This window comes from Apis mellifera, linkage group LG5 (assembly GCF_003254395.2).
Source record: "Apis mellifera strain DH4 linkage group LG5, Amel_HAv3.1, whole genome shotgun sequence".
Taxonomy (NCBI): domain Eukaryota; kingdom Metazoa; phylum Arthropoda; class Insecta; order Hymenoptera; family Apidae; genus Apis; species Apis mellifera.
Window position 1 is genome coordinate 12,604,020 of NC_037642.1, and position 16,482 is coordinate 12,620,501.

Here is a 16,482-nt window from a genome sequence, read left to right on the forward strand (position 1 = left end):
GCAACAATCGAAGAAAAAAGATCTTGCCTCCCATACTTAGATCTCCAAGACGGCCATATTGGCACTTGCGTTCGCTACGTGACGCGCGTGGCTTCCGTTTTCGGCATATCCGGCCTTCCACCGAATTAATAGTCGCGAACGATTAAAATCGTGGGCCGTTATTCCGTCGGCTGCGCCCGAGAAAGCCCACTCCTCTCCACGTGAACAGGAAGCACGTATAACGGACATAGTTCAGAAAATATAACGTTACTATTTATTTTATAGTAAAAGAAAAAAATATAATAAACAAATAATACGTTACATGTTCGTTCCAACTATTTAAACGCATTACTTTTTAACACATCAAACAGAGAGACGAGCTATTCTTGTTACGCGCGGAATCTTTTTTCAGAACGAATAACTATTGGACAAGTATTAACGACGATCTTGGTTGACGCTCGTTACGTCGAACGTTTGGGATAGAAACCACGTGTTACGAACGCGGAAACGAACCCCTTTCGCTCTACGCGGCTATGGTGTTCTTCTATTCTTAACAACGCGTTTATTTGTCCACGGTTTTCACGGGGAAACTGTACGCGCGCGCGAGGGGACGGGGAAGAAAACGAAAGTTTACCCCGTGCCCGGTTATTTTCAGATCCTTTCCACCCCACCTTTCCATTCTCCACCGTAAACTCCACCATCGTCTCTGATCCACGTTTACTACATATGAATCCATATTAATACGAATATAACGTAAAACATGTACGAGAATAGGTTAAAAAGAAATAATAATAAGCACGCAAAAATAAATCGTTTCTACGAAAGATAAAAAAGAAACGAAAAAAGGATAGTAGTATCTAGTTCAAACTCGCGCAAACGTTCTTTTCTTCCTATCTCGTCCTCTAAACTTTACCATCTCTCAGTAAATCCCTTTGAACGACAACCGATAACACGTTACGATTTAACGAGGGGATTTTTAAAAAGAAGTAGACGAAAAGAAGAAAAATGTGGGCGTTTCCGGTTATTTTTTGAATACTTAAGGAAATCTCGGATCCTTCTTGGTTTGTTTCCAGCCGCTCGGTTTCTGCCAGATATCGATATCGGCCGGCACAAAAGCCCCGTTGTACGAGAAACGATCGCGGTTATGGAAAACGAACGACCCCATTATTTATACCATTGTACGCTCGATAAACTCACGAGCTACTTTTACCACATTCAGACGTCTAGATAAGACCTTCGTGGCCTAGCGTTCAACGTTCCACCAACTGCAAGGTTTCAAGGTTAAAAAAATTGCAAAATATATACGCTCGATATTCGTTCAATTATATTCGACACGATAATTATTTAACTCGTGTATCGAAATTATTTCAATCCCTGAATATTACAATTTGAATAAGCGTAATATTATTCGTACTATATTATTTCATCACGATAATCTTTCAGAATTTTTGCTATATGTTATTTCACAACTCGTTAATCGGGCATCTTCGTGATGTCGTTTTCTCGAATAACGCGGAACAAACGCATTAGATGTAACATTATTTCATTAGGCTCGCGTGTCTCGAGTTGCATTAAGCGAAATTGAGCGCTAGGAGGAAGAAAAATTAAAGCAAGGCGCGCCTTCCCCGCGTTAATGGCTCGTAGAAATTAACCCTCCTCGGTTAATTAATACCACGAAACAGCCATTGATTTATACCTACGTATAAATAATAACGTATAATAAAGTATAGTTGAATCGGTAAAAAGTATCATCCAACGTGAATTATAGGCTGAATCCTAATTGTTATAATATTATAATTATTTTATCGATTATAGTAAAAATTAAATACGAATTTAAACATAAATTATTACAGGTTCTCGTTCAGCAACCGGGCTATCGAAGATCGACTCGCATCCCGAAGATGACGTGCTTTTTGTGTCGAGCAAAGACAGCGAAATTTCAAGCTTGTGGGTCAATTATCTCACCGCCTGTTTCGAGCAGATCAGCAGGCAACAGGGCCGGCCGCCTTTCAAGTAAGTTACGATTATTAGGTTGTACCACATGAAGTTGCCAATTTTAAAATAAATTACAATCAACTGCTACTTGTAAACTCTACTTAACCTATATTTCGCTTACAATATTTTAATGTTTCCCTCTTATATTTCCTTTGTGTAATAAGTTCTTTTTTGTATTAGTTTTTTGAAAAGTGAACGAATTTAGAATATTCTTGTACGAGTTCAAGCTTGACTACAATGCATCTGAAGTACATCGAAATATTAGGTTAGCTTTCGAAAAGGAACTATCTAAGGATGAAAGGATCGATGGTTTCAAAAATTTAGATCTGGAAATGAGAATCTTGAAAATGATAATATAAATCAAGATAAATGAAAATTCATATTAAAGATTTAAACAAATATCTATAATTTTTATCTTCATTCCTTTGTTCTTCCCATTTCAATTGTAGAGTTCGTCACGTGACGGTGGAAGAATCGATACAAGCCGGCACCGAGGAGAGGATTCGATCGGCACGTTTGCAGATCGTTGTCGTGTGTCCAATATTGTTGGAACGGATTCAAAATCGTCCTGAACACGCGACTAACCTCTCCAGACAATTGATCACCGACAAAGTGCTCGCGATGATGTTGGGTGTACACGATAACCACATCAGCGAGCTTCACAAATCGATTCTGGTCTCGTATAATCAGTGGAGGAAATTCTTCGTGAAAGATCAGGACGAGACGTTTGTTGGTGAATTATTGGGTGCAGCTATTGGAATTCTTGGTACCACGCCATCTCCTGCATTGAGAAGCGACAAAACGGCATTTTCGGTTCATCCGAAGAAAGTGAAGTTGGTAGGTTATATTCCCATCACTTCACGTGTGAAATATATATACATGTATAAGTATACGAATTTGTGGTTATGTTTTCGAAAAGGGAAGGAACTGTAGCAAAGTAAGCAAAGTAAAATTAAAGTAAGCAAAGTAAAAGCAAAGTAAAATTAATCGAGAATTAATCCTTTCAGGGTCACAATCGGATAATAGCTTTGCTGAATGACCCTTTACGACCCGAGGACAACGTATCGGTGATCGTGGATCGTTGCGGCGAAGCGATCGACATCGCCCACGTGAAACGAAGGAATCCCTACGCCTTGCAATTCTCCATTCCTGACAGATGTTTGGAAGTGTCGATGCTGGTCGGTGTTCGTATATCGAAGAACGGTTGTCCGTTGGGTGTGAGACAGGTGAAGTGCGAGAGCAGGCTCAGGGAACTCGATCAGATCCTCAGGGCTCACGACAATCCCTTGGAATTTATGTGTCAGGTAATGATAATTCAGGACAATGAGCGATTTGATTCAATTCATTACGAATCCTTCATAACTTGCATCTTTATTCGCAGACATTCGGCTTCAATCCTGGTGACAGGGAACAATTGGATAATTGGATGGTCCACGCGTTTCAACGAAACGTTCCACCGCATTTCAACCTCCTATCCACGCCCAGTGGAGTGGTCTCTGCTCAGAAAGTCCACTCGAGTGAGTTCCCTTGTTCGTTTGAATTGTTCTTCTCAATTGAGGGAAATATACGTACGGTCTGGATTTAAATTTGTCTATTGAAATTATTTATTTTACGCTTCCTGGATTAAATAGAAAGACTGGTTGGTAAGAATATAAAATGTAATAAGTTTTATCAGAGTAATTTGATTTAATTCATATTCTACATTCAAAACTTGTTTGAAACTGTTATTCAAATCAATTTCGTTTGAGATTTAATTATATCCTTGATCAATTCAGGTCCCGAAGAAAATCCGACTTTGCTACATTTTGCCGCCCGTTTCGGCCTGGAACGATTAGCTTGGCAACTATTGGAGTGTCCAGGCGGTGATATAGCATGCGACCTGAGGAACGTGTCGGAACTCACTCCTGCGGATCTTGCGGAGCAGGCGGGACACGCGAGACTTGCGCATCAGCTTCGTGGCTACATGGTACAAAAACATCGCCTTTAAACGACGTCACAGTTAGTCCAATGAAACCGGTACTTCCGCGATATTTCTCTATTCCTAATTGCAACTGTCGCTTGGATATTCAATATCTAGCTTCTCTTTTTCTACCTTCAATCAGATACCTTCTATTTAAAAAACGTAATCAGTTGGAATTCGTTGGAATTTGTGAAAAAAATCGATTCATCACAATCTATCACATTCACTTAAGATCAATTGAGATTTCTAAAGATTCAAGATTTTCAATTTCCATGTTCAATCTGAAACAATTAAAATTTTAAATACAGGATGAAAGATACACAATGCATGCGATTAAAACATTCTTGTAAATTCCTGTCATGTTGTATAAAATATGCAAAAATCCTTATAAAAATCCGCAGTGTACTAATGAGCATTCCAATCGATTTGACTTAATCAATTTTTTTTTTAATACTTTTGTTAATCTTTTTCGATGAATTAACTGGTATTTTGTATTTTGAATTGCATGTTTCGGGCTTCCCCTTGAATCCTCGGTGCCGCAGCAAATGAACGAGTTCACTAACATGTACAGCTACTTGAAAGTGATCAGCGAGACCACGACGGATCAAGCGGCAAGTGAGTGTCCCTTCTCTGCTAAAAGGTTTATTCTATATATATATATATATTTTAATGAAAATTGGAAAATCTGAAAAAAGAATGAATTTAATATTATTAATCTCAATTGCTGTTCAATTGCTTGATGATAAAACTGGGAATATTTTCTAGGTACGGAACCATCAACGACTAACACAACAAACGAAACCAATAACGACAAGGAAGATTATTGTCGTCCACGACCTTTGAGCGAAGCTTATTCGGTACCACCGGCCGCAAGACCAATAACGTCCATAATCTTGCCAGGTCAATTACCAGTAACCACTACTAACCCCATTGAGGCGAATTACTCGATCGTACCAGCACCAACTCCAGTCATCGTCAACCCATCAACACCGACATCGACGTCAACCATTATGAACGGCCTTGAACTTTCTCTTCAAGGTTACATGAAAATGCATCCAGCTGGTATAAAATCAATCACTCTTGTGTATAGATATATATATAGATACATTCAAATTTCATAACTGCAATAACTTCAATTTTGAAATACGTTCAAAAGTTAAAAGTTCAAATTCGATTCAAGGTCCCAAAACGCCAACATCGAATATACCAAACCAGCAACCGTCCCGAACAGGGACGCCTACGCAGAATCGTGCAGATTCTCATCCCATGGCTGCTCGAGAGGAAAACAGTCAATCTTCCTGCTCTTATGGAAGAACGACTTCCAATTGCAGCAGCGTGAAATCGAGGGAGCCGTCCGGACCTCAGGACGAGTTATTGGAGATCATAAACGACTTCAAGAATAACGTGTTCACGATAACAGAGGTGGAGAGATTGGTCGAGAATTGGAGGAATCGTAACGACGTTCAGCAAAGCTTCAAGGACAAACAGAGGCAGCTCACTGCAATGAGGGAAGAGTATGAAAGGATACAGAAAAGGATGAAGGAAGAGATGAAGGCTCCAACGCCTTTTGATAGAATTAGGAAATTCTTTTCTAAAGGAAAGAAAGGTTTGTTTGATATTGTAATGATATTGTCATTTATAACTTCGTTAATATTGGTGCTTTATTTTTACTTTGTAATTTTATTTAGATTCAAAAGATTCTTCGAATGGAAGTGACGATTCTTCTTCGACCAGCAAAACGGAGAATGTTAATGGCGCACTGGCCGATCGCAGACCAGTTAGTAGTTTGAGTCTACGTAGCGTTTCAAGTATGTATTTTAATAATGATAATCATTTATGTTTATATTATAAAAGTTAAAAAGGAATTTCTTAAAAACGTACTATTTTTTTTTTTCTTGAAAAGAATTACAATTAATTTCTATTTTCTTAGGCTCCTCTTCGTCTGGTAGAATGAGTACTGCTAGCGGATGTAGCGGAACTAGTTTAGGCGACAGTGGAACTCATTCTGATACGGAGGATCGTCGGGTTGGTATTTTGAAACAATTGTAATTGGAAAATAAATAAAAATATTTTGATTAAAATTGACAATTTTTCTATAAATTATTTCAGTTACAAAATGTCAGAGAGGACAAACCTGGTGTGATGTCGTATGAAATACCACCAACTCCAAAACCATTCACTGGAAGATATTCACCGGCGCTTAGATATTCTCCCTCTCCTCGTTCCTCGACTGGAAACGATCTTGATCTGAGACCATCCCAGACACCATCAAGGACTGAGGATACCGAATATTACATCGCCTTTCCACCTTCGGGATTACCCATCCATTGTAAGCTACTAAAACAATATTTATTTAAATCAAATAGTAACATTCATTATGACAACAATCTTTAATAAAATTTATTATAATTTTGTTTTTAACTTAAAATCTAAGAAATAATAATTATCATAAATAAATAATTTAAATACTAATACAATGATATATATATAAAGTTATATGATATAAATATAATTTTAATCTTGAATAATATCTGAGTAAAAATTCTAATTATTTTCAATAATTATAAATAGCATTCAAAACGGAGACTTCCCTGAAGGAACCAAAAACACCAAACTCCCCCTGTGATCATCCCAAGTACCTGGATATGATACAAAATTCGTGTCCAGCAACAACTGATATCTTAGAATCAGACGCATCTTCTAGACAACATCCTGGCAACAGTTATGCAAACATAGACCCTGCTACATTGAACTCGGCGCCAGTGCCGCCAGCTGGCATTCCTACAAATTACGTGAACGTGAGACCCGCTTGCGTCACACAGTTTCAAGAAACTGTCCAAGGTCACCAGATCGAACAGAGACACACGCTCGAATCAAATCACGTGTGCGAAACTTCAAAAAACTCGTTCAAGGTCGAGACATCCAACAATGGGCAAGATCAAGATCATACCACGAATGAAGTCCAATGTAAAAATAATCAAGGTCATGTTGCGAATGAAGTCGAAAGTAAAAGCAACGAGGAATACGTGGAAACAAATTTGATGAATAATTCGGAGGACGTGGATGTGCCGGATATCGATAAACTACCGGAATATATGAATGTCGATGTTTCTCAGGATCACAAAGCCGATACAACGAACATGCCTGCACCTCCCGTTCCACCAAGAGGTAAAATTGTTTTTTTTACGTTGATATGAATATTTATTGTATTAGAAAAAATTAGGAAAAAGTATCGCATTGAATAATGAAATTTTACAAATTACTCTTTAAGGAAAATTATATTCAACGAGTGAAAAAGTTCATTGAAATTTATTCCACGAATATCTTGCAGATTAATCATTGCTTGTTCTCCCTTTCACTTGGGAAATTACGAAGGTTGATAGTTTGAACGAACTTTCATCATCGTTGATTACTTGGAACATTATACATATATATATATAAAATTCATTCTTCTCTTATAATCGATTCCTAATGCTTTTTTTTTTCATCTTTCTGTTACAGTCATCGCTAAAAAATAAAAGAAAAATACTACGAATAAACGAAAGCATTGTTGCTTTTTATTCCCGGAATATCTCAACAAATGGATCGACCGAAGTGCTCTCGACAATCGTTTTTATTGGAACATAACTTCAAATACTAAAGTGTGTCCTTCGTAATCGTTAGTATTAGTAATGTATTTAAATGTAAATTGTTCATCTCAAGATGATTCGTATTGGGAAGAATCTGTAAAATGTCTTGAATCTATATTCGAAACACGGCACTTATATTTTTTTTTTTTTTTTCTTTTTTTTCCAATACTCGGTAAAGCATGATTTCATCTGTAGATTATTTTGTGTTATTGTGTTACAATTAACATACGTTTATTATTCGTTATTATTTTTAAACTGCCTCGAATGCATTGCGAGAATAAAATCGATGCATAAATTAGTTATTAATTTATTGTTGTTTATTAATACCTAATAATCATTATATTCATAATAACAAAGATATCTCTAAAAGTATCAAGAGATTTTATTATATATTTTAATTATTAAATAAGTTGAAGTTATTATTATTAATAATAAATTTATTAATAAAAATTAGTTATAAAAATTAGTAATAATACAAATTTTTAAAGATTTCAAATAATCAAGATTGTTAACAATTTGATATCTTTGAAAATTTTTAATTTTTAATCACATTCAAAGAATTATTTTATTTTAGGAAATTTAGAAAAAGAGTTGATTAACTAAGCATTCGAGGCTTTCTAATTATGCCATTAAGTTGTATATTAATTGCTCGGATCTCGATCCAAAAAAGGAATACAATGCTAGCGAGCGCCAAATCAAATTTTCGTCATTTGGCAGGAAGCCAAGACCACAATTTGTATATACTGTCTTCTACTTTATGATATATTATTTCTATAATCCATTATCTATCTATATATATATATCCTTATTATTAAATTAGATCAATTTAAACAATTTATATATATGTAATTGTTAAAAAAAAATGTTTGAACGATTCCAAAAGACTGTATATCGAAACGTGGCATTGCGTAATCATTTTATCATCGATCATCCAATTCGTACATTATATATCATTATGTATCAATCATTCTCTAATATACAAACGATATTCTGTATATATAGGCATTGAATTCTTTTTTCTGTAATTTTATACATAGAGCAACGAATGAAATGTGTTTCAAGTACCAAGAATGCATTTATCGTTTTAATTGTAATGTCGTAATTATGTTATAATAATTTTGTTGCAAAATCATTTTTGTTTTTTTTCTACTGGATCTATTACGTCCTTTTTATATTTATGTCTACGTCAATAAAAATGAAAATAACGAATTGTGACAAATTATTTCAATTGACTCTTCATGTCAATATAATGATAGCCAATAAACTATGATGATACTCAATTATCATGAATTGAATAGAATTTTATAATATAATATAATTATGAAATGATTAATATTCAATTATTATGAATTGAATATAATTTTATAATATGATATGAGTATAAAATTGATTGATATTAGATTCTAATTTTTATCAAGCGATATACTAAAAAGAAAAAAAACGTTGCTTGTATTTCCAGAAAAACCGGTTATCCTCGAAAATCATGCGCTTAAAATGGATTACGTAATTCGACGGATCCGTTTATGCAAATTTTACAAATAACGGGTGGAAAAAAAAATGTGAAAGTAAATATTTCAAATAATCTATTGTTCAAGAATAGATATCATACATTCTTGATACAACTTTGATAATATTGTCGTTTTAATCGCAATATTTAGATTAGATATTTAGATATTTAGATTAGATTTTAATATAGATATAAATATATATTATAATATAATAAATTGAATAATAACTCGTTAATCAAATTAGAAATACGAATAAACATTTATAAATATTCAAAAATTATTTTTCAAAAATGTAAAACTGACAACTTGTTATTGATACGTGTATTTTTTGCAAATAATGTTCAAGTATAAATGATGTCATATTCGTGTACATAATGGCAAATGCATTTCTGAATAAAACATGCAATTGAAAGTGTGCTCGACAGTATCGAATAATCTGTCGTGCTGTCAACATCATAGGAATAACTAAGCGTGTTTAAATTTTCAAAAAGTGTTTGTGACGAACGACATACGTTTCTTCTCTTACAATATATAATTATCTTTGGTACCATAAAGGTATTTTCTCGCTTAAAAAGATAGTCTTTTGAATAAACATATAAATATATTGAAATTCAAAAAGAATAAAATAAATATAAATTTAAATTTTTTGAAATTGTTTAAACGGTAAATTGAGCGCAATGTTAATATTCCATTATTTTTATTGGCAATTATGAATTTTCATCATATTTATTATTTGATCAAAAAACAAGAATAATAAACTTAGTAAAATATGAAATTAATCATTTATTTTATCATAATTTATTATAACTTATTTCAAAAACAAAAATTTGCAAATCATTTTTAATTAAATATAAAAAATAATATGAAAAGAAATTATAAATTTATATTAAAAAATTCTGCTTCTCAATGAACAAAATCAGGAAATTATCCAGACTATAGGCACCCCCCTCATTCTTTATCCCTAAAGCTCACAGAAACCGTTATCTTTCTTCCGTTCGATTTAGATTTCTTGTTAATTGAATTTGTCCGGTTAATTATCGCTGCGGTTCGACATCCGAAATAAGAGCAACAATTCTCAATTTCCCTTACGAAATTGCCTCATACTCCGCACATTTGTCATCAAGTAAGGATCAATCTTGTATAGTAGAGAAATTGCTCTCCCTCCAAACAAAACGGAAGTCGTGATCATCTCTTTAAGTAAGAATAAAGTAACATTTTCACAATTTTATTTCAATTCTGAAAAATAGTAATAATATGGAATAATTTATATATTTTCGTGAGCTATTAGAGAATCTGTAACAATGATTATTATTAAAAATAATAAATATGATGAAGATAAAGATGTATTTTTGAAAGTATGATAGTGAAAATTTTATAAAAAAGTTTAATAAAATTTAAAAAATAAAATATAATTTAAAATATTTACAATGCCATTCTTTTGTAATTTTGTTTTTAGTAATTTTATGCAAGGAAAACAATGAAGCATTTTTTAATCATTTTCACACTGATGTTGTACTTCACCATCATATATGGTCAATCCAGGTTTGTTCCTTGTTTTATTTAATTAATTAATTATAATAATTTCTTTATACAATTTATATATTTTCATAGATATGAATATAGATATGAACCATTTGTTGAGAAACCAGGTTCCTGCCCACCACCATTACCAGTGGATATTTGTAGTCAATCTTGTTTCTCTGATTCACATTGCTTAGGAATTGGTAAATGTTGTCCTACTAATTGTGGAGGCTTTGTTTGCACAAAACCTGTGACTATGAGGAAAACTTCTAAGGGTATAATAAAATAATATTTGTTTCCTATCAATAACAAAATTCTGTATCAATAATAATTATATATACATATAACTATAGTAATTTTTAGAATAATAATTTAATAATTTTAAAAAATTAATGATCTTTAATTTAAATTTGATTTAATATATATATATTTAGAAAAACCAGGTTCCTGTCCAGCAATACCTAAAGGAAGATGGATATGTTCATCAACTTGCAGTGTTGACAGTGATTGCAGAAGTACAATGAAATGTTGTAAGAATCGTTGTGGAGCTATGGCCTGTCAAAAACCAGATATCCAAGAATCTATGGACATCCCAGTTATTCCACTGCCAGAAGATTCTTATGATATTTCCAGAAATGTCAATCCCAGAGTCAATCCAAATAATTATCCTTATTATTTTTATAATAATTAGTAAAAATAATTGCAAATCATGCTAAAGCATTAATATGAAAATATAATTTTTGTTTATCATTATATTAATAAAATATTCTGTGCCATATCTATTATACCAAAAATAAATAATTGTATATTTATACTATTTAATAAAAAATTTGTATTTTCATGTTAATTAATAAAATTTTAAATTTATTTAATGGTATAATATTTAATATATTTAAATTGTTTAATTAAAAACATTTTATTTTGTTTATATATTATTATATATATTCTTATATTTGAAATCCAGATCCAATGCTATATACTTTTTATTTTTTTTTAATCTTTGAAATAATTTCACGAAAATATATAATATCATATATCAGAATATTATATTGCGTGATCGTCATTCTACAAAAATGATATAAAATCGAAAATCTACATTTTTTTACATTAAAAATTAAGAAAAAAATAGTTTTAAAAAAGAAATAAAAATACCTTCAATTGACATTCTATACTGATCATACATCAAAAGCAAATACAGAGATCAAATAGTAAAAGAAGAATAGAGATAACATAAAAATACTGATATCAGCGCCATCTTTAGAATGCCGCAAATGAAACTCATAAAAAAGAATAGAAAATAATAAGAGAGGGATAGAAATAGAATAAGAATTAATCATTAGCGCCATCTTTTATGCATGTTAAAAATATCTTTGAAGATGTTTTTAAAAGATGACGCTACTCTTTAATTCTTACATTATTTTATCTTATTTTTTAAGTTTATTTTTGATATCCAAGATGGCATTATTAATTAATTCTTATATTATCTTTATCTTTACACATTATTTTCTTTTCTTATATGTTTCATTTGCACTCTAGAGATGGCACTAATTTTAATATTTTTATCCTATCTTTATCTTTCTCCCACTATTCATTTTCTTCATCTATATTACTATATTCTAAATTCTATAAAACATTTTTAGATTTTATAAAATTTATGATATATTTAATAAATAATATACCTTCGATATTTGATTAATTTTATTGATTTGTTTTGCCTGTTGATTAAAAATTATAATAAAAATTTTAATAAAATCTATTCATAATAGTACAAAAATCTATAAGTACAATCCAATATATAATATTTGAGAATATGAATGGACGTATCAGAAAATTATTTTCAAAGTTTGTTGGTTTCTGTGAATTTTGAGTGAATATAATTCAAATGTTAAAACATATAAATATAACAATTTATTTTAATAAAATCTTAAAGAGACTAACAATGAAATGAAGATTAAATGAAATTAAATTTATGCGTATTCAATATAAAATAAAAAGATAATTAAGATATTTTTTACATTAAGCGAATAAAAAAGTTTTTAATATTAGAAAAAACAAAAAAGAATGTTTTATTTAATCTACAATAAATAATGAAAATACTCTCAACTTATTATTTCTAAAATTAGTCGTGAATTACATACAATTTTCATACCACTTATTGCTTAATCCCATTGACGGGAATTTTCATAAAAATAATTTGCGTCAATCAAAGAACGGACATTTGCATGAGTCATGCAAATTTACTTACACAATTGAGATAGCCAACTGCTTTATTCATCGAACTGTTGAATCATATTCCAAGCATAACAATAATGAAAATAAAAATTTACAAAAAAGAATCGAGGAATATTGAGAAATAGAATCAACTAAATGTAAGTAACTTATACAAGTACGTGGCTTTATGACTATTTTCCTTTTGCTGACCGCAAAGTAGAGGTGGTAAACGATAAAGGTAATAACATAGAGGTTGACAAGTAGGTAAAGAAGGAAAGAAAATATTAAAGATTTAAAAGGCTAAACTCTTATCTTACATCAGTTAGACGTGTTTTATCTTCGAATTGAATCTTATTCAGAGGAAGAACATATTGTGAAACAGGATCTTGAATAAACAAAAATGTATAGTATGTGTTTTTGTGTAAACTAATCTTTCTATATATATTTTTGTATGTACAATATTTTGATATGTGTATATTTAGTGTAAAAATATAAGATAAAAAGATAGAAAAATGGACAATTTTTTATTCTTGAAAATGAAAAAAAAAATATTTTTAAAATTGATTTATCATTTACATATAATTTTAGATGAAAATATAATCTACTTTTTATTTATATTGAGATTATTCACTATAATTACTGATAATATGCAATTTTGATATATGGATAATGAACTTTATTTTGTCATAGAGAAAGGAACAATTCTCGTGTTAGCGTATTTATTAATTGCCACAGCAGTCTGTCAACTATCTTGTAAGTTAATTAATAATATGAATATGTACTTTTAATAAGTTGTTTTGAGTATGAAATAGCATATAAATACATTATTAAAATTACATAAGAATATCAGATATAAGATATAATATCGAATATCATTTATAATATTAAAAATTCATATTTATATATAAATATAATTATTAAATATTTCTATATTTAATATTTATTTATAATAATAAATATTTCTATATTAAATATTAATACGAAGTCTTAACAATAATTAATAAAAATTTTTATTAAGCCATAATAAAATTTTATATATTACAAAATGTTTATATGAATTTATATTTTCAAAAAATAGAACAAAAATTAAAATTTGTTCTTTTCTTACAACTTTCTATCTTTCAGATAAAGAAGGTCATTGTCCATTAAGAAATAGTGTTTCAAAATGCATTCCTAGATGTGTTTCCGATTACCAATGTTCTTTTAATGAAAAATGTTGTCCAAATAAATGTGGAAGTGAATCTTGTGTTCAAGCAAGTCCTATTAATACTGGCAATGGATATAAAGGATCGAACGGTAAAAAAAATACATTTTTTTCAATATATCTTTTTGATATATCTTTTTAAAATTCTTTTTTGAGGATATTTTTTAGAATATATCATAAAATTTATTTTTTAGATGATGTTTATTGCGCTGGAGTAAAATGTGGGCCATATGAAAAATGTCAATTTGATCGTAAAACAAAACGAGAGAAATGTGTTCGTACATAGATGATTTATTTAAATGTAATAATAATATTATATTAATAATATTTTTTTTATAAAATAAATAATTTCTTTTTTGTTTTAATCAATTTATTTTGTATATAAATTTATTTCTCAATAATAGAGAAATTTCAAATTCAAATTGCGATTAAGAGCGATTAAATCGAGTTACGACCAGTAGCGATAGAAAATCTGTTGAAATAAGTCGACAATCGACATACAGATTTTAATCGATATTTTTCGATAACCTTTTTATTGTTTCATAAGGAGTGCATGCCGAACGAAGTACTACTTGTTTGTTATTAATATTTATAAAATAAGTACAATATAAGATAATTACATCGTTCTAAAAATTTTTCAATAAGATGGCATTTGATCAATCTTAAATTATCACAATATATAAAATCATTTCATTACACATTTTCTTAATATTATATAAAAGAGGTTAGGCTTTATGCCGATATAATACAATGGCAATAGAATTTTTAGTAAATCGATTCAAAGCACTCGTTGTATTTCTTTTGGGAGTATTTCGGCGAGCAATGTGTTGTTTTCGACGTCGAAGAAGATCATCCTGTGATTCTATTCCCTTATCTGCTATTGGCGTAGTACCGAACACCTTGAACATAACACAACCAGTGAGTTTCAAATATTACGTCCATCTTTTCAATTCGATATTTTGCAACGATCTAAAAATTATGTAAATCCCTTTGTACCATTGACTCCGATAATAGTAATTACTGAAGATGCTTGCTCAAGGAATTAGAGCACTGGGATCAATGGGAGGAAAATCCTGTCGTGATCGTGCCAGATAGGCCAGTTGACACAATACAAGCAAAGATTGAACAATATAGACAGCAAGCATCTAAACCACCAGAATCTACGGAAGAGCAACAACCAGATTTTTTTGAGGTAAGTTTCTTTTATTTCTATTATATCCTAATAAATAATAAATAAATATATATATATATATTTAATCATTTTTTCTAATTTTACAGAATATGACACCAAAGATCACTACACAGACAAAAATTTTAATTAAAGATAAAAGCTTAGAGAACACATCCTGGAATTCAACAAAATTTGCTGTGATCAATGATCCTATACCATCTGTAATTATATATTTCTTACAATATTTAATTTTTAATGATAATAAACTAATTAGTAGAACTATATTTACAGAATGAATTAGGAGAATGGGAAGACAATGCTGTTGGCTGGGAGGAAGAAACAACAAAAGAATTTGGAGATCCCACAAAAACATTGAGGGAACAAAAACGAAAAGAAAGAGAACAGCGACTGTTTGAACAACAACAAAAGAGAATCGAACGCAGTTCAAGACCACAACCATTAGGAGCAAAATTAAATTCTTGATGAGAAGGAAGAATAGTTGCAAAAATTTATATTGAAAATGATAATTTTTCACTTAATGATGTTCATGCACAAATATTCTTTTTTCTATAGCATGAAACGTCGATTAAAAATAAGAAAAATCAAAAATTATTTATGCATAACAAATTATTATTTTATGTTTTTTAAAATTAGCCAAATTTCATCCTATGTGGGAAAGCATATCGCGAAGATATTTTGTTTCAAACATACAAATTTATATTTTACAAATTTACTAATATATACATGATATATGTAGTGAAATTAATTTCTTAATTCAAATTATTTAATTAAATCACTAAATGATATTTAATACATTAAAAAATATTGAATGGAAAAGAATTTACTTATTTGCATAATATATATGCAAAAATAATGAACAAATTTTCATTAAAAAGAATGATAATATTGTTGTTTTTATTGTTGAAATTATTTTATTATTAAAATATTTCTAACAGCTAAAGACATTCCATAAATAACCTTTTAATATCATATAAAAGTTGATTTTTTACAATTAAATCTGACTATTTTTTAAAGGCTGATCATAACATCTTATAACTAATTTCTATAAATATTATTTTATCTATATGATTAATCTGTTAATCATACTGATGTAATGTCCAAAACATGTCCATTGAATTTGTAGTGAATCAAAATAAATCATATTACTAAACATCGTGTAATTAAAATATTTTATAAAAACCTTGAAAAGAAATAAACTAACATTTTATAAAAAATTATAAATATTCATTAATGTTAAAAATCGATTTGTTTTTAAACTACTGTCTATACGAAATTATATGGAA

At 30.1% G+C, this 16,482-nt stretch overlaps 4 protein-coding genes and 1 long non-coding RNA gene across 9 annotated transcripts in view; 4 read left to right on the forward strand and 1 right to left on the reverse strand.

The window, feature by feature from the left end:
- The window catches only part of LOC411124 (phosphoinositide 3-kinase adapter protein 1), a 34,517-nt gene extending 26,648 nt beyond the window's left edge, over positions 1–7,869 (forward strand). For 2 of the 4 annotated variants that reach the window (XM_016912300.2, XM_006569945.3), the window contains exons 6-19: positions 1,833–1,992; positions 2,424–2,811; positions 2,982–3,278; positions 3,356–3,491; positions 3,606–3,617; positions 3,750–3,940; positions 4,477–4,549; positions 4,700–4,996; positions 5,115–5,540; positions 5,623–5,742; positions 5,865–5,959; positions 6,044–6,263; positions 6,506–7,102; positions 7,436–7,869. In XM_016912300.2, coding sequence (XP_016767789.2) covers positions 1,833–1,992; positions 2,424–2,811; positions 2,982–3,278; positions 3,356–3,491; positions 3,606–3,617; positions 3,750–3,940; positions 4,477–4,549; positions 4,700–4,996; positions 5,115–5,540; positions 5,623–5,742; positions 5,865–5,959; positions 6,044–6,263; positions 6,506–7,102; positions 7,436–7,452 — 3,029 coding nt within the window. In that variant the 3' untranslated portion in view covers positions 7,453–7,869. The remainder of the gene's footprint in view (positions 1–1,832; positions 1,993–2,423; positions 2,812–2,981; positions 3,279–3,355; positions 3,492–3,605; positions 3,618–3,749; positions 3,941–4,476; positions 4,550–4,699; positions 4,997–5,114; positions 5,541–5,622; positions 5,743–5,864; positions 5,960–6,043; positions 6,264–6,505; positions 7,103–7,435) is intronic. The other 2 variants (XM_006569946.3, XM_394598.7) reach the window with 2 other exon arrangements.
- On the reverse strand, positions 5,578–6,251 carry LOC102656927. Its single transcript, XR_001703032.1, has 2 exons — positions 6,069–6,251; positions 5,578–5,939 (listed from the first exon to the last, which is right to left on the reverse strand). It is a non-coding gene; the product is annotated as an uncharacterized LOC102656927 (long non-coding RNA).
- A 1,502-nt stretch (positions 7,870–9,371) lies between the features above and the next one.
- LOC408864 (waprin-Phi1) lies at positions 9,372–11,459 on the forward strand. Of its 2 annotated transcripts, none has more exons than XM_006569947.3 (4): positions 9,372–9,626; positions 10,528–10,613; positions 10,683–10,867; positions 11,027–11,459. In XM_006569947.3, the coding sequence occupies exons 2-4, from the start codon at positions 10,549–10,551 to the stop codon at positions 11,281–11,283; spliced, it is 507 nt and encodes a 168-aa protein (XP_006570010.1). In that variant the 5' UTR covers positions 9,372–9,626; positions 10,528–10,548; the 3' UTR covers positions 11,284–11,459. The 2 variants fall into 2 exon arrangements, with proteins under 2 accessions (XP_006570010.1, XP_016767791.1); XM_016912302.2 differs by lacking the exon at positions 9,372–9,626 and adding an exon at positions 9,946–10,268.
- A 1,508-nt stretch (positions 11,460–12,967) lies between these two features.
- LOC102653764 (waprin-Thr1) lies at positions 12,968–14,348 on the forward strand. The gene is made up of 4 exons (XM_006569950.3): positions 12,968–13,210; positions 13,494–13,556; positions 13,929–14,099; positions 14,202–14,348. The coding sequence occupies exons 1-4, from the start codon at positions 13,204–13,206 to the stop codon at positions 14,291–14,293; spliced, it is 333 nt and encodes a 110-aa protein (XP_006570013.1). The 5' UTR covers positions 12,968–13,203; the 3' UTR covers positions 14,294–14,348.
- Positions 14,349–14,455: 107 nt separating this feature from the next.
- LOC726312 (receptor-binding cancer antigen expressed on SiSo cells) lies at positions 14,456–16,349 on the forward strand. The gene is made up of 4 exons (XM_001122059.5): positions 14,456–14,925; positions 15,047–15,199; positions 15,286–15,399; positions 15,470–16,349. The coding sequence occupies exons 1-4, from the start codon at positions 14,758–14,760 to the stop codon at positions 15,659–15,661; spliced, it is 627 nt and encodes a 208-aa protein (XP_001122059.2). The 5' UTR covers positions 14,456–14,757; the 3' UTR covers positions 15,662–16,349.
- Positions 16,350–16,482: the final 133 nt, after the last annotated feature.